The sequence below is a fragment of the Mobula birostris genome, chromosome 4 (genome assembly GCF_030028105.1).
Source record: "Mobula birostris isolate sMobBir1 chromosome 4, sMobBir1.hap1, whole genome shotgun sequence".
In the NCBI taxonomy this organism is placed as follows: Eukaryota; Metazoa; Chordata; class Chondrichthyes; order Myliobatiformes; family Myliobatidae; genus Mobula; species Mobula birostris.
The window spans coordinates 37,664,789-37,691,958 of NC_092373.1; the positions used below are offsets into that span (position 1 = coordinate 37,664,789).

The 27,170-nt window shown below is 41.5% G+C and overlaps 2 protein-coding genes across 5 annotated transcripts in view; one reads left to right on the forward strand and one right to left on the reverse strand.

Moving 5' to 3' along the window:
- The window catches only part of rpl35a (ribosomal protein L35a), a 147,412-nt gene extending 128,799 nt beyond the window's left edge, over positions 1 to 18,613 (forward strand). The window contains exons 1-5 of one of the 2 annotated variants that reach the window (XM_072255184.1): positions 12,605 to 12,673; positions 12,870 to 12,907; positions 13,463 to 13,615; positions 17,386 to 17,530; positions 18,544 to 18,613. In XM_072255184.1, the coding sequence (XP_072111285.1) occupies positions 12,897 to 12,907; positions 13,463 to 13,615; positions 17,386 to 17,530; positions 18,544 to 18,567 (333 nt within the window). In that variant the 5' untranslated portion in view covers positions 12,605 to 12,673; positions 12,870 to 12,896 and the 3' untranslated portion in view covers positions 18,568 to 18,613. Of the gene's footprint in view, positions 1 to 12,604; positions 12,674 to 12,869; positions 12,908 to 13,462; positions 13,616 to 17,385; positions 17,531 to 18,543 lie in introns of those variants that run through there. The other variant, XM_072255183.1, reaches the window with a different exon arrangement.
- The window catches only part of LOC140196270 (dynein regulatory complex protein 9-like), a 62,038-nt gene that overhangs the window by 29,560 nt on the left and 5,308 nt on the right, over positions 1 to 27,170 (reverse strand). For 2 of the 3 annotated variants that reach the window (XM_072255178.1, XM_072255177.1), the window contains exons 2-6: positions 12,202 to 12,345; positions 10,142 to 10,271; positions 3,434 to 3,681; positions 2,158 to 2,286; positions 1,393 to 1,474 (exon numbers count right to left, since the gene is read on the reverse strand). In XM_072255178.1, coding sequence (XP_072111279.1) covers positions 1,393 to 1,474; positions 2,158 to 2,286; positions 3,434 to 3,681; positions 10,142 to 10,271; positions 12,202 to 12,345 — 733 coding nt within the window. Of the gene's footprint in view, positions 1 to 1,392; positions 1,475 to 2,157; positions 2,287 to 3,433; positions 3,682 to 10,141; positions 10,272 to 10,784; positions 12,178 to 12,201; positions 12,346 to 27,170 lie in introns of those variants that run through there. The other variant, XM_072255179.1, reaches the window with a different exon arrangement.

A 27,170-nucleotide genomic window follows, 5' to 3' on the forward strand; every position in this document is an offset into this window, starting at 1 on the left:
CCTTCTCATGTCCCTTTCTAGCTCTCCTAAGTCCCTTCTTAATCTCCTTCATGGCTATCTAATAACTCTCAAAAGCTTTATCTGATCCCTGTTTCCTAAAGCTTAAGTATGTTTCTTTCTTCCTCGTGACTAAATGTTCTGCATTTCTTGTCAACCATGGTTCCTTCACCCTACCATCTTTTCCTTGTCTCAGTAGAACAGAAATATCCAGAACTCCATGCAAGAGCTCCCCCAACAAAATCCACATTTCCATTGTGTTTTCCCTTGAGTACATTTGTTCCCAATTTACACTCCCAAGCTCCTGCTTAATAGCATCATAATTCCATACCGTGTGTTACCTGACCAGGTTCATTGCCTATTAATAACTTCTGTCCCATCTGAACCTTTTGCACTAAGGAGGTGCCAATCAATATTAAGGAAACTAAAGCCTCCCATGACAACAACCGTTATTTTTGCACCTTTCCAGAATTTGCTTCCTGAACTATTACTCCATGTCTCTCTTGCTATTGGAATGTCTATAGAATAGACTCAATAGAGTGATTGTTCCTGTCCTGTTTCTGACTTCCACCCACAGCGACTCAATAAACAACCCCTCCACCACATCCTCCCTTTCAGCAGCTGGGATTCTGTCATGAATAGGCCTTGGGAAGTAGGTAAAAGAGATGGGGGAGTGCTTTGCTAATCAGGAATAGTATCACAACTGCAGAAAGGGAGGATGCTGTGGAGATGTTGTTACTGGAACATTGAAACATCTAAACCCTGGAACCATTCCTGCCCTTGTGACAGCCGAGTATGTGAGTATACATGTGTTGTATACTAATGTGTATAGTATACGTGTTTAATATAATTTCACTGCTTCTCAATATCTCCTATTGATGACTTAAGACACCATATTTTAGAGTAATTAAATATTACTCACTTTAATTAGATCAACACAAACGCATTTTGTAGTACTGATGCTAAATTAGCATTTCATGAGGATTGATGCCATTAGCACACTTCCAGCATGAGATGAATGCATGCCCCTGAAAGCCCCTGAAAACGGGCGTACTGTGCACAAACATGTACATGGGTATATCCCTCTTGAAATTCCAGTCATATCGCTACCCACAGTGTCCTAACAAAGAGCAATTTCACAACCAGGGAGTTTGTAGCCTTCCTATTCTTCCTACAAAAATGTATCTTAAAACTTATCTGCAGTTAAAAATGTTTGCCAATTACCTGTGATTTTTTAAATTTATTAACCGCTAAATATTTTGCTGTAGATTCTTTTCAGAACTAACTGTACCACACTTAATACTGCTAGGCAAGTTTGAAATTATACCTCTTATTCGAATCGAAAGTACAAAAGAATAGACCTTTGTAAAGTCAGATAATAAGGAGCTTTGAAACCTGTTGTTCTGCCTCCTTTTCTTCCTGTAAATTTTGCAGCTGATTTCTCAGAGCTTTGACTTTCCTTCTGCCTTCTTCTTCCCTGTTACATGTATATCAAAAAGTGAGTACTACAAGCCATGGCAATATATACCATTAACCACACAAGCCTGTGGCAATTCATTGTTTAATCTTTGAAGTTTCGGTAAAACTAAATGTTTAAGATTTAGAGTTACTGTAATCAGAAATCCCAATAACCAGGCCCATACCACATTTTGAATTTTGGTTAGCACGATCTACTTTACTGCATGTGAAAATCAGAAAAGCAGCTTTGAAGTGCTTTTTGGCTTTAGAGCTGGGTTCCCAACCTGGAGTCCACAGATCCCTTGCTTAGTGATAATGGTAATGGTACAAAAAAAGTTGGGAAGCCCTGCTTTCGAGCAATAACATTTAACAATGTAGTCCTCTGCTCTCTTCATTATTCTGTTTTTGAAACAAGGAACTTACTCCTTTAATTAAAAGGTGGAGATAAATATAGTTGACCATTTCAGTTAACACACAGAGATTCTAGTCCAAGATTTGCTGTGAGAAATATGGCTAAGTTTGTTCCAGAGTCTAATAAACGGGATCTGAAAGTATAGTTTCCCAATTTCCCTCAGGATCAATAAAGTATGACTATGACTAATTTACAGTTGGGAATACAGTGAGGCAGTCAATTGGAGAGTAAAATCTGTTCATGTTGACCTCGATATAGGCATTAAGACAACCATTGATAACAGGGCTCACCTAATGATGGCATTTTGCATGTTGATTTTTTTCTGTTTCTCCCTCTCAATCACATCCAGTAGAGTCAGGAAAGTTCCTGACACGTGCAACTCATTCAGGGTATTAGTAATCACATCTAAAGCAAATTGCCTATTAAGAGAATAAAAACTAGTAACAGTTTAATAATCAGGAATATATTGGTCTAAAATAAAAATGTCCATGTTATATTTAATTTCTAAATGGTAGCTTGAACAGATAGTGAAATAAATTAAACTATTAAGCCCATTTTAATTATGTCTTTTTTACCATTGCCACTGTAATAGAACAATGTAGACTTAAAATAAATAAATGGATCAGTACAAAAATGTTAGAGACACTCAGCAAGTCAAGCAGCACCCGTGGAAAGGAAAAGAATTCTAGTTTCATTAAATGATGACTGACATGTTGTTTCCAGCATTTTTCTGTTTTTATTTCAGAATTCCAGTATCTGCAGCTTTTATTTTTAAACTTGTCGCATGTATCAATATGACATGATGTTGAGAAGTGAATCCTGTTGGTTAGTTACGTAGATTCTACAGATGTTGGAAATTCAGAATATGCACATAAAGCGCTAGAGGAACAGGCGGTACCTATGGAGAGGAATAAACAGTTTGTATTTCAGGCCAAGACCCTTCATCAGGTTAGTTAAGTTGAAAGGATGCTAACTGCAAAGAATAACCTGAAACAGAATTGTGTTTAACATTTACAGATTGTGAAATCAGGGCACTAGCTTTGACCAAGGTGCTATTCTGAGATTTGATAGAGGTTTACAAGATTATGAGGGTATTGATAGGGTAAATGCAAGCAGGTTTTTTCCACTGAGGTTAGGTGAGACTACAACTTGAGGTCGTATTTTATGTGCTGGGAGCCCTGGTGCTGCAGGTTATATTTGGATGTTAATCGGGCAGAGATTTTGGACAAAGTGGGAGTAATTTCATAGAAATTGGGAGCAAATTAGGTGGAAGTTCTTCATAGAGAGATGGCAAATCTTTGTAATTCTCTACTCAGAAGAGACAGTAACTGTTCATAAAAACAGAGTTCAACAGATTTATGAAATTAAAAGAATCAAAGGATTTGTGGACAGTTGAGGGAAATGGAGGTGTTGTAGAAGAGCAGCTATGATCTTGATAAATGGTGGGAAGCAATTCAAAAGGGTCAGACAACTTTCTCCTGCTCATAATATTATGTACTTATTAATTATTATATTTTTAAACAAAAATAGAATTAATACTTAAAATGTTTGTTGTTGTGATCTCACCTGTCAGTCTGTACCTTGGCCAGATTATCAGCACTAAGTGGATTCTGTTTCAGGGATGTGTTGAAGAGCTGACTACTCCTCTTCAGGTCTGCTGCAGCTTCTTGGATTTGCTCCCTCAGCCCCGTCAATTGGTCTGTAGGAAGCCTTCCAGCCTCCTTGTCCTGTGACCTCAGAGTCAGAAGATCCTGATATTTTGACTCCACTTGTTTCTGACCCTTCAGTATCAGGTCAATTTCATTCCTGATATTCTGGAGATGAAAAATGTGAGATTTTCATTTGCAGTAAAAAAAATTCAGTAGCACTCAGGGTTTTCAAAATCTTTACAATTTTAAGGAATATAATTTATAATTTAAAATTTTGTTGATATATGGAATATCATCTGGTACACTACACACTTTAACAATGTGACAATGCCACATGTATTTTACAGACATAAAATCATTTAAGACAGAACTGTAAGACTCTTATTAACTTGTCCTCTAGTCCCAATGAAAGGTCTCAGCCCAAAACGTCAACTGTACTCTTTCCCATAGATGCTGCCTAGCCTGCTGAGTTCCTCCAGCATTTTGTGTGTGTTGCTTGGATTTCCAGCATCTGCAGATTTTCTCTTGTTTGTGATTGGACTCTTATAACTTGTTTGAACTGAAATACAGTGGTGCAATCAACACTTAAAGCTGTGTGGACCATTGAGTTTGAAGAGTCAATTTATACAATAAATAAACTTAAATGATAAAGAGAGGATAAGGGTGAAGATAAATTATGAGATTCCACTCCTACAAAATGCACTACTGAGATATGTGATGTTACCTGTTTGAATAGGCAAGGTGGTACCCATGGAACTATTCTACATCAGGCAGCACTGCCTGAGGGGTAGGGGAAAACTGCAGATGCATCAAAAATAGTTTGGAATTGGTGTGTATCTACTTAACATGTCACAGTTTATATGCATTCAATAATCACAGCATCGTTGGATAAAATTAACTACACAGCAGAGATTTGTGTCAAGGGTTTACTGCAAATTAAACTGATAATTATCAGTGTGAGAACTGCAACTCATGAGGTTTGTAATTATAAAATAGAAAGTGTTGTAAAGGCTCACAGGCAGGTAGCTACTCTGGAGAGAAACAGAGGTAACAATTTGTTCAAAAGATAGAAATAAAACTAACTTTAAATTCCTGACAAATGGGGAGAGGCAGAGGAAATAAAAGGGAAGCTAAAGTCTACTTTTAATTTTATAGTATGGATACCAAAATTGTACAAAAGTGATGTGAGGAACATAATTGTACTGTACTTTTCATTTTCAGACATGCACAAAGTTAAAATAGACTATTTCTAGACAACTATCTTTTGACTAATCACAGATAACTATATGATTAACATGAAGGAATATTGTGTTAATTATTTTAATGTGCTAACTATACCTATTGATGATGGAATGCTGCGAGATCACTAACTAGGGAAACAAGTTTTGATAAAGAGAGGAAGAGGAGGGAGTGGGGGAAAGATGGAAAGGATGGGTAGATATATACATTCTATTGATGTTTGACAGGAGAAATTGATATTTGTTCTACTTTGCAAGACTTTTACATGACTCCCTTTGACTCCAGATCTCTGGGTTCTGAGGTGATTGAAAAACCCGTCTGGAAACCACAGACACTCCACAAGTGGAGCTGGAGTTTCCAGATGGATGGTGGGGGGACCGGTCATTTTAGGGTTGGTTTTCTTCTTCTGCCCTTTGTGTTGGATGTTTGTGTTTTCCTAATGCATTGAGCTGGGTTTTCAATAGCACCCTTAGTGTTCATGGTCCACTTTGAATGACTTCCAGGTGTCACTGGGGTTGTTGCATTTTTCAAGGAAGCTTTGAAAACATGTTTTTTTCCCTCTCTCTCTGTCTAACTGTTATAGGTATTCCAAATCTCAGACATGGGTATAAAGGCAAAAGTAGAAATTGATTTTGTATCAGGCTTGAGGCACTAATCTTCAAACAGCCAAAGGTCATGCTTGATAGCTGAAGGTTGTGCTGAATTTCTTCACTGACATTAGCTTTTGTAGAGGGATGGCTCCAGAGACAGAATAAACACACAAAATGCTGGAAATACTCAGCAGATCAGGCTGCATCTATCGAACGAGAAACAGCAATAATATTTCAGGTCTAAGAATTAACATTTCAAACCAAAACATTAACTCAATTTCTCTTCTCGCAGATGTAGCCTGAACTGCTATTTCCCACACTTTCTGCTTTACTTTAGATTTCCAGCGTCTGCAGTTCATTTTTTATTTTAAATTTAGAAATATTAGACCATAAAACATCAGAGCAGAATTAGGCCATTCAGCCCATCAAGTCAGCTCTGCTCTTCGATCACGGCTGATTTATTTTCCCTCTGAACCCCATTCTCCTGCCTTCTGCCCTTAGCCTTTGACGCACTTACAAATCAAGGACCTATCAACCTCCAATTTAAATACACTCAGTGAAGTGGCTTCCACAGTCATCGGTGGCAATGAATTCCACAGATTCACCACTTTCTACTAAGGAAATTCCTTCCCATCTCTGATCAAAAGGAACATCCTTTATAGAAGTTAATAAAATCATAAGGGGCAGATAAGTCTTTTTCCCAGGATGAGGAGTCCAGAAGTAGGGGATACAGGGTTTGTGAGAGCAGAAAGGGGATATGAGGGGCAAGTTTTTCCACAGAGAGAATGGTGTGTATATGGATCGATCTGCCAGAGGAAGTGGGGAAGGTCAGTACAAATATAATGTTTAAAGATTTTTAGGCAGGTACATTGATAGAAAAGGTTCGGAGGGATTTGGGCAAATGGAATTTGCTCAAGCAGACACCTTGGTTGGCATAGATAAACTGAGCCAAAGAGCCTGTTCCTCCTGTACAACTCTACGCTGCTGGACCTATGTTTCCAGCATTTTCTGATTATCAGATTTCCAGCATCTCCTTTTTTTTTTTGGATTTTTTTTCCAACACGTTAAAAACCCCTGGATCGTGAACTTTCACCTATTCAGAGCAAGGTTCTGTCAGTGAGACTACAGTCAAGGCCTCAGAGGAATCTGGACAGGTTGTTAGTTCAACATTTGTACAAGTGATATCTTAAATGCAAGGAGTCTAACCAACCAGGTGCTGTTGGAAAGAAGGTTGCAGGGATTACCTGGTAAAAAGGAGTACCACACAAGTGCATTTGTAAATCCATGCTCATTTGGGAAGCCTACAATTCAGTCAAATCCCCGAGTATCCTCCACCTGCACTGGTTGGCTGAAGGAAGAGTAGAACTTTCCTCTACTTGGGTCTGGGTGCCCTCCCTACACGAGCAACAAACTGTGAAGTATGACATGGATCAATAGCAGTAGCCTGGAGTGGTCCTGAGCAAAATGTGACTCGAGTTCAACTGAGGACAGCTCAGTCATGTGCGTGAGGTTGCAATGAGATCAAAAGATCTCACAAAGAAATGCCCGTTGAAATAAAGCCTGCAAAGGCGTTGTTGTAGTTATGGTCATACAGCAGAAAACGGGCCCTTCCGCTCACTCTGAGTCTCCACCGACCATCAACCACCAACTTACACGGATCATATTTTATTCTCCCCATTACCTTCAACTCCTCCCAGATCCTACCCCACACCCACACACTAGGGGTAATTTACAGCAACAGTTAACCCATTGACCTGCACGTACTTGGGAGGTGGGAGGAAACGAAAGCAACCAGAGGAAACTTACATGATCACAGTGCGGATGTGTAAACTCCACACCGACAGTGCAAGAGGTCAGCATCAAACCCAAGTCACTGGTGCTGAGAGGCAATGGCTCTGCTAGCTACACCACTGTGCCATCTCCCAAAGCCCACATAGGAGCATGACCCTTTGAAAAGGCTGAATGGTTACTGCCTTGTGTAATGAACCTTTCTATACCTCCTCCACACGGCTCTTTGATCATTTTTCCTAAGTTGTGTGCAGAGTGTATTGACTGGCCTGGTATGGAAACACCAATCCCTTTGAGCGGAAAATGCTGCAAAAAGTAGTGGATTCAGCCCAGTACATCACGGGTAAAACCCTCCCAACCAACGAGCCCAACCACATGAAACATTGCCGTAGGAAAGGAGCATCCAGCATCAAAGAGCCCCTCCACACAGGCCATGCTCTTTTCTCATTGCTGCCATCAGGTAGAAGGTACAATTCTATTTCTGGTGTTCCCACAACCGATGGTCTCACTTTATGGACTCCTGATCTTATTATTTCATACTCTCATTGTTTATTGCTATTTATTTATACTTACATCTGCACAGTTTATTGATCATTGATTCTGTTTACAGTTACTGTTCTATAGATTCGTTGAGCATACCTGCAGGAAAAAGAATCTCAGGGTTGTATGTGGAGACACGCATGTACTCTGATAGTAAATTTTACTTTGAACTCTGAACTTTAATGTGAGGAACAGCAGCAGCCATTGTAACTTAGCAAGACCAAGGCTGGGTGATGGGTCAAAAGTTCAAGTGGAATGGTGATATCTAAATCAGTGCAGCTCTCACTCACTGATTAATCTGCTAGAGAAGCAGCCTAGATTATGTACACAAGCCATAGGGTAATACTTGAACCTACAATATTATCTGAGCCGTGCAGGAAGAATCCCAGGCCTCTGTGTAGAATTAATATACAAACTGTGCTCTGGGCTAACAAGATAAAGGTTGCCAGCATCATAAACTACTGTGGATCTGCCAAATTCAAGTTTTGGAGGATCATATTCAGCACTGGGGTTGGAGGGACTTTCAAACACTCATCATCACACATGACACTTGGGAGCCACTGCAACTCCAAAGGAAATAACGTTTGGATCAGAACTTTTCTTCAGGAAGTCAAAATGACCTCTTTCACCAAATATTGTACCTGATACGGCAAGAAATTAAACAGTTAACAATGTTTAGAGGCAAATAAGCTGATAAGGTAACAGAAACTGAATATCGCTACCATGGGTTGCTGGGTGGTGTGCTGCAGAACAGCCTGTCCCATGCTTTATCTAAAAAACTGAGGGCAACTCCAATACCAGAGATTACTTCACATCCGCACAATGATCCATTGGCAACGACAACTTCTTTAATATTTGTTTTACCTTTTAAAGTGATGCTTTCTCCTACAACTTACAAAGTACGTGTAAAGTCCAACATAGGGACAACTACACAAACCAGCAAAGCCCCTGTTAAAATCCCTAGTCTGTGCCACAATTACTCTTAAACCTTTGGGTTATGGGAGATACATACGCACATCTCTCATAGCTCATTCTTCAGTGATCTTCCAGTGTCCGTGCTTTATTGACAAACACAAGCAGGATTTGGATTCCAGGGAAAACCTCCTGACCATATCACAATCACAGGATGATTACAACATACAAAAAAACACTTAGCTAAATGAGTCCATACTTGGTCTAAGTAAGAATAATTGAGTTAATCCCATTTCACAATCCTCTCTCCACAGCCCTGCAAATCCTTTCCTTTGAGATATTTATCAGCTCGCTTTTGAACACAACAATTGACTCTGTCACCACTACCACCTCCTCACAATGCATTGCAGGCCCTCACCTCTCCCTGCATTTTAAACAAAATCCTCATGTCACTGTTGGCTCCTTATCCAACCACCATCATTCTATGTCCTTGAGTTGCTGACCTACCACCAATGTTTCAATCAACTTTGTCATGATCTTAAATACCTTTCTCAGATCCCCGCGTAACTTCCTCTGTTCCAAAGATGAGAACCCCAGCTTCTCCTGTCTATTGATTGAACTAAGCTCCCTGGTCCCTGGGATCATTTTTGTAAATCCCTTCCATACCCTCTCCAAAGTCTCAATATCCCTTCTAGTGTGGCCCAGAACCGGTTAATACTTCAGTTATGTCCAAACCATTATTTTATGAAGATTCTTTGTGATTTCCTTGCAAGTAGTTTATATCTCTCTTTATGAAGTCCAGAATCCCATACACTTCAAGCATTTTATTAAAACGCACTACTACTATCAATAAACTCTGCATATATACCCTCTGTTCTTATATCCTTTTTAGGATTGAATCTCTTGGTTTATATTGTTGCTTCCTATTCTTCCTTTTAAAATGTGATATACTTTTCTCAGCATTAAATTTCATTGACCTGTCTGCCTATTCAGCCTAATATTATAGGGGGTTATATTTTCCAATGTTTCACCATAGCAGATCAGTTTTCCAGATATTGAGTATGAATCCCATTCTTTTGTATGCTTAAAGCATTTACAATTTTCTTTTTTTGTAATTTACACAATTTATGATAATTTTAAATTGCTCACAAATTTTGTAACCACATGCTCACAAAAGGTATGAATTTTGCCAAGAACCTATTAGCACTTTGTGCAAATAGATGCAGTATCCTTGCGTGGCACACTTTAACACAATTGAAAGGATCAGTAGGTAGAATTGCTAGGTCTGTTGGAATCAGTTAGTTTAACAACATTAAAGTACAGAAATAAAAAGGGAACTGAGGAGGTAATAGTTTCTAGACTAGCATCTTAAAAAGTTCACCTTTCCACTAATTACACTTAACTTCTCTTTGTTGCTACAGGTCTCCCTGAATTATTCCTCTACGTGATAAAAAGAGTCTATACCCACAATAAAACTGATCATGATCTGGCACACAGTTGATTTATTAGATCCTTTGGTAGACGCAGATACAACATAGATTTATGCTATTGCTTACACGTGTTGCATCTGGCTTTTCTTCATAGGAGACTGGCATAATGAGGCCAAGAATGGTTAATTGATCGATACAATCTTCCAGAACACTGCAAATCCGGAGAATGTCACTCTGGGAAAGTTGCTTCATCGACCTATTCTCATTAAAGGAGAAGAAAAAAAGACAATGCTAAATTTAACCAAGATAAAATTACCATCAGTCCAACAATTTGCTGAGATAAGGAAAGTTTAAAATAACTTCTTGTGATTGGACAATAAATGAAGAAGCTGTTAGACTGGATTAACAGCAGGCCAAATTCCATCTGAACTCAGGGTCGCTGTTTAGTACTAGTGAATGGTGAGATGTGGTTTTGCATCTGTTACTACGGAAAGGTCAATAACTTCAATGGACAGGCAACTCTGTGCAAGACATAAATTCTTGTAGCTTGCTGGAGAGAGATTGCCTGCAATAGCAATAATGAGAAATTATAGCGTAAATAACCCAGGAGAATTAAGGGTGCATAGTCATAAATGTGAAGTTACCCTTTTGCTGTAAGTTATCCAGTGAGGTAAATTCCACTTCTGTGCACATGATTTTAACTAATGACATCAAATCAATTAACAATGCACTTCAAAGTAAGAAATATAACCGTAAATAATAGACTTGCCTTTACGTAAAATGATTTTATGCCTCCTTCAAGACATGGTAAAGCACTTCACTACAGACACTGGGGCTAACTCCAGCACTTCCATTGCAGCAGAGCCATTGTGGATCATTTTGGCTGAGTAACACACTAGGTAGTGCATCTACCGAATTGAGACACTGTAGCAACACTCACAACATGCTGGAAGAACTCAGCAGGTCGGGCAGCATCCATGGAGACGATCAGTCGACGTTTCAGGCCGGAATGCTACGTCAGGACTGTAGGGGGAAGGGGCAGAGGCCCTATAAAGAAGGTGGGGGGAGGGTGGGAAGGAGAAGGCTGGTAGGTTCCAGGTGAAAAACCAGTAAGGGGAAAGATAAAAGGGTCAGGGAAGGGAGGCAGGGAGGGGATAGGCAGGAAAGGTGAAGAAAGAATAGGGGAAAACACAGTGGGTAGTAGAAGGAAGTGGAACCATGAGGGAGGTGGTAGGCAGCTGGGGGAGGGGGCAGAGAGACATAGGGATAGAGGAAGGGAGGGGGAGGGAATTACCGGAAGTTGGAGAATTCTATGTTCATACCAAGGGGCTGGAGACTACCTAGACAGTATATGAGGTGTTGCTCCTCCAACCTGAGTTTAGCCTCATCACGGCAGTAGAGGAGGCCATGTATGGACATATCTGAATGGGAGTGGGAAGCAGAGTTGAAGTGGGTGGCTACTGGGAGATCCTGTCTGTTTTGGTGGACGAAGCGGAGGTGCTCGATGAAGCGGTCCCCCAATCTGCATCGGGTTTCACCAATGTAAAGGAGGCCGCACTGGGAGCACCGGATGTAATAGATGACCCCAACAGACTCACAAGTAAAGTGTTGCCTCACTTGGAAGTACTGTTTGGAGCCCTGAACGGTGGCAAGAAAGGAGGTGTAGGGACAGGTGTAGCACTTGCGCTTACAGGGATAAGTGCCAGGTGGGAGATCCGTGGGGAGGGACGTGTGGACCAGGGAGTCGCGGAGGGACCGATCCCTGCGGAAGGTGGAAAGGGGTGGAGAGGGAAAGATGTGCTTAGTGGTGGGGTCCTGTTGAAGGTGGCGGAAGTTGCGGAGGATAATGTGCTGGATCCGGAGGCTGGTGGGTTGGTAGGTAAGGACAAGGGGAACTCTGTCCCTGTTGTGGGAGGATGGGGTGAGGGCCGAAGTGCGGGAAATGGAGGAGATGTGGGTGAGGGCATCATTGATGACGGCAGAAGGGAAACCACGATCCTTAAAGAAAAAGGACATTTGAGATGTCCTGGAACGGAAAGCCTCATCCTCGGAGCAGATGCGGCGGAGACGGAGAAACTGGGAATAGGGAATGGCATTTTTGCATGTGGCGGGGTGGGAAGAGGTATAGTTGAGGTAGTTGTAGCTATTGACGTGCAAACCTGCAGCATTAACACCGAGCAACTCACCCTCTTGCCTCATTATTTACAAGCGATTCATTGGGATCAGCGCAGAGAATGTCCCCCGGCGCCCTCATCCCAGCCATTGTTGTTTTGTTGTCATGGAAACAGTGCGGGACCCACATTGGACACAATGGTGTCCACACAGCTGGCCTGAAATATACACAGGCAAGTTTATCATGACCAAAAGCATCCATTTATGCATTGATAAATTAAAGCTTTTACACTGTGTAAACTAAAATCATTTAAAAATCACTTTAAATCCTTAAACCTTTAATTTTCAAGAACATTGTTTCCCAATTAGAATTTGGTTTTATAAAAATCTTTTCGACAGTTTAAGCAAAATAAATGTATTTGTATTCATAGATATTTCGGCGCAACCCGCCCAGTGTCGTGTCCGCCGGCGCCTGGGGTTGGTCTTCCAAAGTCCCAGGGTGCCGTGCGGCGGCCTCTTCCTCCATCTTGGGTTTTCTGGCAGGCTGTGAGTGTTGAGTGCTGTGACTATTAACTAACTGTTAAGACATAGTATTGATCTTAAGGCAGTTCAAAGTCGTTTGGGCTGGTGCAGGAGTGTTCGTGCGTCGGTTATTTGCTGTTGGGGAGGGTGTGTGTTGGCGGATGTTTTTGATACTGAGCGGATTGCACTTGGTGGTTAAACGCCTCTCGCTGTTTTACAGGGTCCGGCTGCCTGGCGCGCACTCACAATGCCTGGAAGGTAAGAGGCCATGGGGTCGGATTATTCACTGAATGTCCTTACGGGGCTTTAGTTAAAGTTCCTTCGAGCTGTACAGAGAGAGCGAACAGCACCTATATTCAGTATCTGAAGTGGGGGGGGGGGGTGTAAGGGGTTATGGGGTATTGCTTTCTAGTTCCGTGTGCATCCCTAAAATGAACGATGACAACTCAATAATTGTCAATTTCTATACGTTGACCCATCTTCTCGTTATATCCCACATTCTTAACTGCCAAATTTGTTTGATGCAAAATTCTCGGCAAATTGCTTGAAACTTTGGCTAAATGAGCTTGCCTTCTTTGAATGTCAAGGTAATAATTATATCGGGCTATGTGATCAATTTGGAAGTTACTTGATACCGTCTTTTTAAAATTGAAAATGTGGATATATGTATTGATATCTGAAAAGATCTGGTAAAATGTTAAATGAAATATATAAATTCTATAAAGCTATATAATGTTGCTATGTCAGAGGTCAGGTTGTCTTAAATGAAATAATTTTTAAATGACATTTACCATTTTCACTTTAATTCCTCAGATTGTGGTGCAAAGCTGTTTTTACCGGCTATAAACGGGGCCTTCGAAACCAAAGGGAGCATACAGCTCTGCTGAAGATTGAGGGTGTTTACTCCCGTGATGAAACAGGATTTTACCTGGGCAAAAGATGTGCCTATGTGTACAAGGCAAAGAAGTGAGAATACCTTTTGATTCACTAGTAAATTATCCTGTTTATGTTTTCTAATTGTTATCGATGCAACAATTTCTTCATTGCTTAGTGAAATGTGTATTTGTTATTGTAGCTTCCTAAGGACTGCTCGTCCTTTTTCTTCTTGACTAATTGCATCACCTCACTCACTGTCCAAGTTTCTCTTACCTTGCCATCTTTTTCTGTCCTCACTGGAACACATCATCCTGTATTCTGTGCATTTGTTCTTTAAGCACCCTCCACATGTCAGGTGTGGGCTTGCCCAAAATCAGCTGTTCTCAATTTCCCTAATCCCTGTTCATGTACCTTCATAATTTTAATAATTTGCCCTGCTCCTGTTTAGTACTCTCCCACAAGGTTGAATTTAGTCTTACCTATACCTATCTTAAAATTTAAGGAGTTGTGGTCATTGCTCCCCAACTGCATGTCCACTGAAAGTTTGGTCACCTGGCCAGGCTCGTTACCTAACACCAGATCAGCACCACATCTTGTTGGACTATCCACATGTTGATTTAAGAAACCCTCCTGGGTGCACATAACAAATTCTGCCCCATCTAAACTACTTGCAATAAGAAAGTCCAAGTTTGCATTAGGAAAGTTGAAGACCCCATGACAATAACTGTATTTTTTTTTAGACCTCTCCTTAATCTGCCTGCGTGTCTGTTCCCCGATATCCTGGTGGCTGTTGTGGGTGGGGGAGTGGTCTGTAGTATAATCCCATCAGTGATTGCACTCTTTCTATTTTTGAGTTTTACTCATTGTCTCAGTGGATGAGCTCTCCATTATGTCCCCTCTGATTGATTGGCCCTGAACAGTAGTACAGTGCCCCCACCCCTTACCTCCTTCCAGCAGTATCCAAAGGGGTATGCTGTACTCATTGCTGAGGGGAGTCCTGCATTGACAGCTTACTCCCCATATTTCTCCTGGTGGTCACCAGTCTGTTATCTGAAGCCTGCACTCTGGGTGTTCCCTCACAGATGGTCTTGAGTATATCCAGCTCCAGTTCCTTGATTTTGTCCCCAGCTGAACTTGCAGATGTAGTCAGAGAGATTGTCAGGTACTCCGATAGCCCACATCTCCCAGGAGGAGCATTCCACTGCCTCCACTGAACTAAGGATTTACAGATGGTAAAAAAAGGCTTGCTTTTTCTTGCCTGTGCCTCTCTGAACCTCTGAGTTTTGCACTCACTTGGGTCACTTTCTCTTGTTGTGTTTATTCTGTCTTTGGGTCCAACTTCTCAAGCCAAAGCTTCATAATCAAAACAAATGATGAGAAATGACACAGCACCCTTAGCCTCTGCTTCTTGTCACCAGAGCCTGACTACTCTTAATGCTGGCCCACTCCCACAATGGCCACTCTGTTTACACCTCCCTTTTTATTGGCTTAAATATGACTAAATCCTGACAAGACTTGTTCTTTTCAAATGGCTCTTGCCTTGCAATGATACCATTCTCTCACTTGCTAATTTAGTTAATAAAAATATAAGATTCGAAGTGCTCTTGTAGATCAGAGTAAAAGAGAGATAACAGTCGACATTGGACTGCTTGAAGATCATGCTGTGGAAGTAATAGAGAACACGGAATTGGTAGAGGAGATAAATAAGTATGTTCCATCAGTTTTCAGTGGGGGGGCAGCACAGAGAGGGAAGCTAAGAGTCAACAGTGGGTAAATGACCTGGACCAGATGGCTCTGCCCCAGAATTCTGAAAAAGATAGCAGGATATTAAGGAGACATTAATAATGATCTTTCAAGAATCACTGGAATGGGTCCTGGGGATTGTAAAATCACTATTGTAATGATATTTAAGAAGCGAGGGGCAAAGACTGGAAATTTTAGGTAAATTAGTCTGGCCTTGGTGATTGGTAGGATTTTAGAGTAGTACTAAGTATGACATTTCACCGTACATGAGAGTATATGATATAGGATAAAGTCAGCGCTGTTTTGTTAAAAGGGAGCTGTTGCCTGACCAATCAGAATTCTTTGAGGATGTACCAAGCAGGTGGATGTTATTTACTTGGATTTGCAGAATTCTTTGGGTCACAGGCACTCTATAACAAAATAAGAGACTGATATTAGACACGGTACTAGCATAGATAAATTGCATAGATTGATTGGTTGAAGTCAGAATGGGAGTAAAACACACCTTTTCAGAACTGCTTCCAGTGACTGGAGTTCTGCAGGGGTCACATTTAGGACAGCAGCTTTTCATTTCGAGATCGAGATGGAATCATGGCCATTTTTGCAGATTATATCAATGTAGGTGGGGGATAGGTGTCGCTTGGGGTAGGGAGTTTGCCAAAGGACTTGGACAGGTTGAGAGAGTGGGTAAAGTAGTAGTAGATAGAATACAACATAAGTGTGGGGTTATGTACATTTTGGTGAGAAGAATTAAGTGTAGACTATTTTGTAAATGGAGAGAAAATTCTGAAATCTATCGTAAATAGATTTGGGAATCCTGGTTCAGAATTCCTTCTTCTATATCTTAAACAAAACTGCACTTTAGAATTGTTAGTAATTTGGTAAATTGGATTGTATTTCAACAAATTTATTTTTAGATCCTTTTTATTATAATCATGAAATACGTGTGCAGGTATACTTGCTGATCATGCTTGGTGCACTGTTTTATGGCTGGTGAAATTGTTAATTTGTTCTATCGCAGATGCTTGGATTTTTGGGCCTGCGCATAGAGGATTGGGCATGTGATCCTGTTATTTTAAGCGTTTCTCTCAAGTTGTAAAATATGAGCTATTTGCATTACTTTGATTTCATATAAAATAATAAACCTGTAATTGGTCGCAAACACGAGGAAATCTGCAGATGCTGGAAATTCAAGCAACACACAAAGTTGCTGGTGAACGCAGCAGGCCAGGCAGCATCTATAGGAAGAGGTACAGTTGACGTTTTGGGCAGAGACCCTTCGTCGGGACTAACTGAAAGAAGATCTAGTAAGAGATTTGAAGGGGGTGTTCGAAATGATAGGAAAAGACAGGAGGGGAAGGGATGGAGCCAAGAGCTGGACAGTTGATTGGCAAAAGGGATATGAGAGGATCATGGGACGGGAGGCTGTGGATAGACATATCAGAATGGGAATGGGACATGGAATTAAAATGTGTGGCCACTGGGAGATCCTGCTTTCCCACACTCAGGTTGGAGGAACAACACCTTATATTCCATCTGGGTAGCCTCCAACCTGATGGCATGAACATTGACTTCTCTTGACTTCAGTTAATGCCTCTCATACCCCATCTGTTATTTATATATAAATATATATATTTTTTCTTTCTCTCCTTTTTCTCCCTCTGTCCCTCTGACTATACCCCTTGCCCATCCTCTGGGCTTCCCCCCCCTTTCTTTCTCCCTGGGCCTCCTGTCCCATGATCCTCTCATATCCCTTTTGCCAATCACCTGTCCAGCTCTTGGCTCCATCCCTCCCCCTCCCACTTTAAAAACTCACCATCTCTTCTTTCAGTTAGTCCCGACGAACGGTCTCGGCTTGAAACGTTGACTGTACCTCTTCTTATAGATGCTGCCTGGCCTGCTGCGTTCACCAGCCACTTTTATGTGTGTCACCTGTAGTTGGTATTTTCTATAATGTTTCAGTTGAATTACTTTTCATTTTTAACTTTGTTTCTCTCCACTTGCTTGATTCGGGTATATCTTATTTCTTATTTCAGATGTTCACCATCTATAGTTTTTGAGGAATTCACATTAAATAAATGGATGTGTTGAAATGCAACTTTTGCTCCTTTTTACAGCAATACCGTCACTCCTGGTGGTAAACCAAATAAAACTCGCGTTATTTGGGGTAAAGTGACTCGTTCTCATGGTAACAGTGGCATGGTCCGTGCTAAATTCAAAAGTAACCTGCCTGCAAAAGCTATCGGGCACAGGATTCGGGTGGTAAGTACAGGAAGCAATTTTTTTTGTTTATATTGTCATCTGGTTTGATTATTATCAAAAAAAAGTCAAGTTTATTGGTTATTTAATTTGTACATCTTAATAGTTTGCAGTTTAAACATTGAGTATGAGAGATAGAAGGGGGTGGTGTAGTAGCATAACAGTTATCCTAACACTTTTCAGTTTTAGCTGTGTGTGTTAGGGTTATTGAGTTGTGGGCATTCTATGTTGGCACTGGAAGCATGACAACACATGTGGACTACCTAGCACAATCATCATTGATTTGACACAATGTATTTCTCTGTATGTTTAGATATACATGTGATATATAAGATATACAAGATTAGATATACAAGTTAATATATATAGGCATTGTGCTGGTTGAATCAATTAAAAGTTTATGGTAAATTGTAATGATTGGTAGTTTTGGATTTATTTGGATCAGAACATGTAATTACAGTCTGTACATTTCCCCATTGCCCAGTATTTACCTGGCCATCTGAAAATTAATCTGAAATATTGTTCACCAAGTTTGATAGTATTACTGATGTTCATTATAGATGTAGAATTATTAGAAACTTAGACACATTTTCAAACCGGGGACAGAAACCAGTTTTCCATTTTTTAATTATGCTCCTGGGGTATGGCAAAGCATGGTCTGGTAGAAATGCTTGGTAAATACTATACTGCGCTCTGCTTCTACTGTTGTTGGGCAGTTTTCAGTAAAATAACTCAAGCTAGGGGACTTTGCTGGCTGCAGGTGCTTTGACTGTCCTTAGTTGTATAAGAAGTGGACACTGTAAAACATGGATTTGGCACTGAATAAATTTGGAGTTAGGTAACTGCATATTCCACGAGGGATAGTTAAATGTACTTAAAGTTCAAAGTAAGTTTATTATGTCGCCATAAACAACCCTGAGAAAAATTTGTTTTTATTGAGAAGTTTAATTGAAGCTTTAAGCAGTTTGTGGATGTTTCATTTTCTCTAATATTCTTAAATTTATTTTCTTCTGCAGATGCTGTACCCATCAAGAATTTAAAACAAAGCTGTACATAAATTGAAAATAAATAGCCAAGTGGTTTAAATTGTCTGGTTGAATGCCTTTGCTGTTTTGTTATTTCATATAGTACAGTACAATGGCAACTAAAGAAACCCAAGAATTTGTATGATTGATGGGTGTTAAGCGATCTTCGAATCTACTATTCCCTTAGTATTGAAACTGGCAATAGATGAGTGTTTTCCTCGAGCAGCTGTGTCAACTGTTCCAAGTAAAATTGAAAAACTGCCCAGTTTTAAATTTTATTGTAGAAAGTCCTTTCTTTGGTGTTTAAAATTTCAGTTCTATTGTTAAGTGATACAAGCTGACAGATTTTAATAGTGAAGGAGTTAGAGTTTGTGCACAAAATCTTTGTAGGTTGTACAAGCTCCATGAGAGTGTGGTTGAAGCTCAAGTCACTAACTGCATTTAATTATCTTGCTGAGCACTAGAATTGCATGGGCATGGAAGACTGTTGAGAAGTCCTGAAGTAGGGCCTCAGCCCAAAATGTCAGCTGTTTACTCTTACAGTAACGGAGGCCGAAGCATAGAAGAGATTTATTGACAATTAGATACAGTTGGACTGATAATGCTTGAAACATTTAGGTCAAGTGGCATATGTGCAAAGAAATGGCCTGGGTTTCAGGTCAACGTCTGTCAAGGCAGAAAAGGTTGTAAATCAAATCAGTTTGAAGTTCTAGAAAAGGCGGGGGGGGGGGAGGGTTGAAAGAACATAAGTGAAAAGGTAAAGGCAGACGCTGAACGTTCTAATATGAAAATGTATAAATTATGAGCTCCTTTTACCATTTAATAATACAGCAAAATTGCACATTCCTGTTGGTCAACAGCAACCAATGACTCCAAACTCCTCTCTCTTCTCCCCCCCCCCCCCCCCCCCCCCGGTCAAACTCTCAATCTTATCAAGCAACTATCCCTTAAAAATAATTAAAAAGTTGCTTCCATCTCCCTTTGAGGAAAAAGTTCCAAAGACTAGTGTAGGTCTGGAAGGAGAAAAAGGAAAACTTCAATGTTAAACAGGTTCCTTGGATATTTTTCCCCTCTCCTACGGATTCCTCATAAGAGGATTGTCCTTTTTACATCCATTCTTTATAGTCCCATCTGGCTCTTGTACGTTACAACCAGTTTTCTAAACTTCAGTACAACCTTTCCTTTTTTATTTGCCAACTCCTTATTAGTTGAGTAACCTCTACTAAACTCTAATGCCTTAATATGCTTAATTAAGCAGTCCAAAACTACACAATATCCTGAGTGTCTTACCATTTCCCCATATAACTAACATAACCTCCCTCTTGCATTTAATTCCCAGCAATCTGCCTTTTGGATGTGAGGTGGAAACCTCTTGCCCATCAAACAACCTGTTTTTGTAGTCTTACTACAAAAGTAGCCACCTTTCCTACTTGGTGACATGAAATTTAATGACCACACCTTTTATGCTTAGACCCAAGTTATAAATTACAAAATGTATTTCCATGACTTAATTAAATGTCAACCAGAAAAAGAACTCTTGGATTTTCCCTTTACAAAACCTGCATGTGCCTGATTATTTACAACTTATGTAATTATGATGCTGGAGCACATTTAATAATGGCTTAGGAGTTAAAGATGAAATGTGTGAATATGAGAACAAAGTGGAAATAAATTCCAGCAGAGGTGATCAAATTTTCAACATTACAATTATCAACATACCAGGGGTTAATGGTTTTATGGAAGGTTGTGTGTGTGAAAGGTAATTTGCTCCATAACCCCAGGAAGAGATGGGGAATCCTGGACAGAAACAACCAAACAAACCACTCAGCAAATTAGATAGCATCAGTGGCAAGCTGCTGGGAATACATTTAGTCAAGTGAAGTTCATAGTGTAAGGTGACCAGTGGGACCTTTGAAAAGCTGGAATTTTCCTTGACAGAAAAAAAGGCTAAAAGGATATTTCATAATTCTCTAAAAGAGCAAAGAAATTGGGTAATTGGTCTATATTTAATGTTACTAGTGGCTGAATGACGATTACCATGGATTTATGACAAAAGACAAAACTAAAGCAAAGCCACTAGAACAGAGCACAAGATGTTTTAGCCTATGATGTGCCAAACTATAAGATAATGTCACCTAGCCTGGAAGACTAGCAAACCATCAGGGCGCTGGATTTTCATGGCTCTGAAGACGGACTGATTCAAGGCCGGTGCCCCTGACTGAGGTGTCACAGGAGAACACAACATCGGGAGCAGTGGGTTAGCTGCCGGCTGTGTGCCCAGAGGCCTAAGCCTCAGGGCCAATTCTTTGGGCGCAGGGTTCGGAAACGGTAACGCAACAGACTTAACATAAATCAGCGAGTTGTTTGTTATATCTCCCCTCGATGTGAAACAGGGGCACCTCTTTTTCCCTTATTAGGGGGAGAGAGAGCGTCTGTGATATGTTGAATTACCAGGTGAACAAGTAGTCTTCACAGTACCAGGATACTGCAAGTCTGTCTTGATGCTGTGCTGCACACTTGAGTGCTCAGTGGAGGGCACTGATGTTTATTTTTGCTGGGAGGGAGTCCTTTGGCAGTCTAACATATAACTGTCATTTAGTCTTTGGGGGGCACTCTTTGTGGACGTTTGTAAAGAAAAAGAATTTCAGGATGTATATTGTATACTTCTCTCTGACATTAAATGTACCTACTGAACCTAATCAAACTAATCCTGCATGCAGATGGTCCATTATAACAGGGGTCCCCAACCTTTTCTGCACCACAGACCCGTTTAATATTGACAATATTCTTGTGGGTAGGGGGTGTTCAAGTAGGGTTAAAGGGTTAAACTCACCTCAACATGTCTTTTACAATTAGGGTTGCCGACTTTCTCTCCCAAAAGTAGCAGTCAAATCCTGGGACACTTTACCCCAAGAAAGACTACCATAACCATGAAGCCTTGCGCGGGCACCTGTGTGTGCATGCGCATACGCACTGATTTTTCCCCCCACAAATCTGTTTTGCCTTTATCTTCGGGACTAGACTACATACATTGTTTCTACTTTATACAGGCTGTGTATTTATCATATCATTCCTGGTTTTATGTGTTTGGTATGATTTGTTAGGTTATTTTTTGGGTCTCGGAACGCTCAAAAATGTTTGCCATATAAATTATTGGTTTTTTGCTTTACGCCATTTCGGCACGAAAGGTTTCATAGGAATGCTCTACCTTAGCGGGGGAAATACGGGACAAGGGCGGTCCCGTATGGGACAAACCAATTTAACCCAATACTGTATGCGGGATGTCACGGCAAATACGGGACAGTTGGCAACCCTATGTTCAAGTTCAACAGTTTGTGTCAGGGAATGAGGATAGGTGCAGCTGGCTCATATCGTTTTCTCGCGGACCGGTAGCATATGCTTTGCAGTCCGGTGGTTGGGGACAGCTGCATTATAAACGTCAATAGATTAAGGATATGCTCCTTTTGCCTCATTGGTAGGATCTCAACCCAAATTAGTGACCATCCTTTTACCTCTGCAGATGCTGAGCTGCTGAGAGCCTCCAGCAGTTCATAGAGCAATACAACACAGAAACAGGCCCTTTGATCCAACTAATATGTGCCAGCCTGACCAGAGCTCTCCACACCCCTCATCCAGGATCCTATCCAAACTTCTCTTAAATGTTACAATTGGACTTTCACCTACCACTGCCATTGACAGCTAGTTCCACTCTCAGTGGAAAGATTACTTGCAATGCAACTTCCAGAAGTAAATACATGATTATAATTACCATTATGTATCTACTCAAACTTACAAACCCTATATTTACTGAAATTATTTTTAGATCGCAGGAAGCAAACTGGCTAAAGGGCAGAAACCAAAAAGGTGTAATAAATTTTCTTTTGGACTATGGGGAGATGTTGGCACTGTGTTGGTTTATTATGACCACTGGTCCATTATGTCGCTTAAAATGTATATTATCATTGTTAAACTGGAGTTTCAATATTTGTAAATTATGCTAAGCTTAAAAATGAAGCAAATGAGTAGAATGGTAGAAGACAAAGATGGATAGAAAATGCATTTTACCACGGGTGTGATGTAAAAAGTTGAATATATTATCATGTGCAATTATTTATGCACAGGTAAGAAAACCACTTGGAGCAGTACATGGTATATCAGCAGTATTCTCAAGATTAAAAAAACCAGTTTTTACATAAAGGGGTTCTTCCTGCCAGATGTTGGACCAGATCTTCCACTTGAGCACATGCTTCCACCTTGTCCAATCTCCCTGCTGCCCATTCCTACTGTCCTCGAGGTATGCATTTTCTTGACTGCTGCTCGCACCTCTTCCTGGACAAGTTTGTGTCTGGTCCTGTCAAAACAGGTTGAAGGGAAGCTGCCAAGTCCTGCCTAACGGTGCCACTGTCCCAATCAGATCCCTGTGACTCAGCCATCACCAGGTCCTTAGCCTTTCATTTCTTGTCAGCAGGCATTGAGGTCTGGACAGACAAGTCTTTAGGGATGCTGGAATCTGCACAGCAACAATTGTCTTGCATGGAAAAGCATGAACTTGTTCAGGGTGCTGAAGGGAAGCAGCAGTTTATTTCTCTTCCCATACAGTGCAATGCTGCTCAGGTTATGGGAGGCCCAGCCATCTTCGAAGATAGCCATTGATCTTTCTTTCAAGAGCCTCAGCTGTAAGTGTGGGTATGTCATGCACCAGCATGGAGCAGAGGATACCAAGCTGGTGGATCCAGGCCTTGAACTTGCCAGGTAGGCCCAACTCATCTGCACTGGCGAACCAGACTTGTAACTCCTTGGTGGTCTTCCGGGTGGCAGCCGAGTCTAGCCCGCAGTCAGACCTTCTCCAGACAATATCAACTCATTTCTCAGAAATTGATGAGATAGCAATCCCATTCAAAGAGAAACAGAACTTGTCGGTGAAACTGCCTTTTATTTCAACAGCAGAGACCTGGATTTCTCTGGCTTAAAGCTCATCTTTACCCATGTGTTGAGCGTCATTGTTCCCTGGAGGATACATCTGCAGCCTGGGACTGATGTAGTTGTCGCCATGTGGTCATCCATGAAGGCTCTGATTGGGGTTGCTGTACGCCTGTCTTAATGAGACAGCCTCTACACTCTTTGAACCTAGTTGTGTGGGATATACCCCAAGCGTTGAAGATGTTTGATTATAATTCTCTTGGAGTAGCGCCTCCTGTAGCTACCAATATTGGGGAGGCATGTGCCCATGATGCTTTGGGCAGAGTCCACTACTCTCAGCTTATTACGTTCCTGTGCATTCAAACTGCCGTACCAGACTATGTCACAACCAGTCAGGATACTTTCAACAGTACGTCTGCAGAAGGTTGTTAAAAGTTAAATAATAAGCTGAACTCCAAAGAAAGTAAAGATGCTGCAACATTTATAGGCCAGATCCAGGACTGGTCATCCAGTATGTTCAAGCCCAGGAATTTAAAGCTGCTGACTCTCTTCAGAATTAATCTCCCAAAGTAGATGTGTACATTCAACACACATAAAAATTGCTGGTGAATGCAGCAGGCCAGGCAGCATCTATAGGAAGAGGTACAGTCGATGTTTCGGGCCGAGACCCTTCGTCAGGACTAACTGAAAGAAGAGATAGTAAGAGATTTGAAAGTGGGAGGGGGAGAGGGAGATCCAAAATGATAGAAAAAGACAGGAGGGGGAAAGGGGAAGATCTGCCCAATCAACTTTCTAGCTCTTAGGTCCATCCTTCCCTCTCCTGTCCCAATCTATGTGCAAGTTAAAGACTCCCATGATAACTGCTGTTCCATTCTTACATGCCTCAGGTATTTCTCTGTTTATTGCCTGTGCCACCGTAATCTTATTATTCGGTGGCCAATAGACAACTCCCACCAGTGATTTTTTTTCCTTTTACTATTTCTAATCTACCCAGATGGATTCAACATTCTGCTCCTTGGATCTTATATCATCTCTATCACCCTGATCCCAACCTTAATTAAGAGCGCTACCCCACCTTCCTGCCTATCCTTCCGTATTACCTGATATCCTTGGATATTTAATTCCCAATCCTCTCCAGCCTGCAACCACGCTTCTGTAATGGCCACTAAATCATACCTTTTTGTACTGATTTGTGCCACAAGTTCACTGACCTTACTTCGAATACTATGGGCATTCAGATAGTGACCTTACACTCATTGTGGTTTTAAAATCTTGTAAACTTTTGCACTTGACTTTTCTTCACTCCACTCTTACTTTTCTCTTTTGCTTTTTTAACTTTATCCTCACATCTCTCTTTTACTTTATCCATACTTCTCCAATCTGTTGAACGCACCCCTGTACTATTTAGTTTAAAGCCTTATCCACAGCCCTAGTTATGCGATTCACTGGGATCCAAGTCCCATCACAGTTCAGGTAGAGCCCATCGCATTGGTACAGCTCCCTTCTTCCCCAATACTGTGCCAATTTCCCACAAATTCAAACCCACTTCTCCCACACCAATCCTTGAGCCACGCATTTAACTCTCTAATGTTCTTGACCCTATGCTAATTTGCACGTGGCTCAGGTGGTAATCCAGAGATCACCACTTTTTTGGTTCTGATTTTTAATTTAGTCCCTAGCTGCTCAAATTCCCTCAGCAGAACCTCTTTCCTCATTCTACCTATGTCATTGGTACCCACATGGACCACGACAACTGGATCTTTCCCCTCCTGCAAATCCCTCTGCAGGTCAGATAAGATATCTCAAACCCGGGCACCAGGCAGACAACATATCCTTCGGGATGCTCTATTCTCATGACAGAGAGCTCTGTCTATTTCCCTGAATATACTATCCCCAAATACCACCACATTTCTCTCTCTTCCCTCTCTTGAAATGGCTCCCTGAACTACAGTGCCAGTTAGGTAGCTTGTCCTTCCTACAGCCCCCACTCTCATCCACACAGGGAGCAAGAATCTCATACCTGTTGGACTGAGGCTCCTCCAGCACTGTCTCTTGGATCCCACTTCCCACCTCACTCGCAGTCACACCCTCTTGCCCCTGACCACAGACTGAATTTGAGGCAGCTAATCTAATGGGTGTGGCTACCTCCTGAAGCAAAGAATCCAGGTAACTCTCCCCCTCCCTGATGTGCTGCAGTGTTCGAAATTCAGATCCCAGGTCATCAACTTTGAGCCTGAATCCCTCAAGCAGCCAACACTTGCTGCTAAAGTGTGGTCACCAGGAACCACAATGGGGTCAACCAGCTTCCACATCATGCAGCTACAGCACATCAGCTGATCCTGCATCATCCCTTTATTTAATTAGCTGTAATTTAGTGACTTTTTATTCAACCACTACAACAGCCTTACCTGCTCCCTACCTGTGCCTCCCTGCCAAAGCCTCAAGTTCCCTCTCCTACACTAGTCCACTCACACAATGGATGTTTTGGATGAAAGTTTGACCAGAGAGAAAAAAAAATGAGCAATGGGATCTGGTTATACAGAGAGAAAAACCTAAATAATGGCACTGATTTACTTAAGGCCTTTAAAGAAAAAAATATATTTCTCTCATTGACCTGTTTTCAACATGGCAATCACGGCAACCCTGACCTCACCCTATCAAAGATATTCCCCTTGATTGTTGCTCAAGATAGTGTCAAGCTGCGACCTTCGTTGAGGTTGCAGCTCAGTTTTCGTTGTATTGTTTGGGTTTGTGGGGATGGTTTTGGGAACAGAGGAGAGTTAGGTGTTAGGTTATGGTTTTTGGGTCAGGGATGTGGAGGAATTAAAGGACAAGTCAAAGTCTGCTCTGAATTCAAAGGACAGCAATGTAGACATGGGATATCTGTGGACCACTGGGATGTCAGACTGACTGACCAGTGTGGACGAAAGCTGGAAGCTCTCCCATGGTCAGTGAGCTGTTGGTGTGTTTTGGAATTAGAGTATCAGGAGGGTGGAAGAACTAGGTGCGATGACTCCCTGGGATTGTGAATCAGTGAGTCTGGAGTTTGCGGTTTGGTGATTGGCAAGTCCTGTTGTCAATGTAGAAGATCAAGGCCCAAGGGTAGAATCAGAAGTCTGGAAGTCAACTCCTTTTGGCTGGAGACCCAGATCTGTGAATCTCTGCAGGTTCACTGGAATAGTTGAAGCCCCAAGTCCATATCCGAGTCTACTGGAAGCTGAAGAGGATAGACTGTGGTTAGAGGACTATGTATGTACCTCTGGTGGGGGAACATGTCGCATCCTTTTCAAGGTGGTTAGTCCACCTTTGGTCCCCACCTGGCACTCAGCTCTCACCTGTGGCTCTTCGTAGCTGTTTGCATGCGACAGCGGCCACACCCCGGGCAACGGCTTCAACAAGTCGGCTAAACCAGGTGAGGGTAGCCGACGGGTCTCAAACCCTCGGTGAGATAGGGGGTTGTCTATCGCAGGATGCGAAGATAGACTCCGGCTGATTGAGCAGACGAGACCAATGGAAGGTCCAATGGTCAAGAAGGCGGTCTCTGTGGAGCACGACAAGACACAGAAGATGTTCTGGTCATCCACTGTGCCTAGTCCCATCTCCAGCCATCTCGACTCTGTCTTGCCACTAGATCCAGATGGGAATTGGGAAGACAGAGTGAGGCTGATGCTGCACAACTCTCCCTCACTTAAATCCAA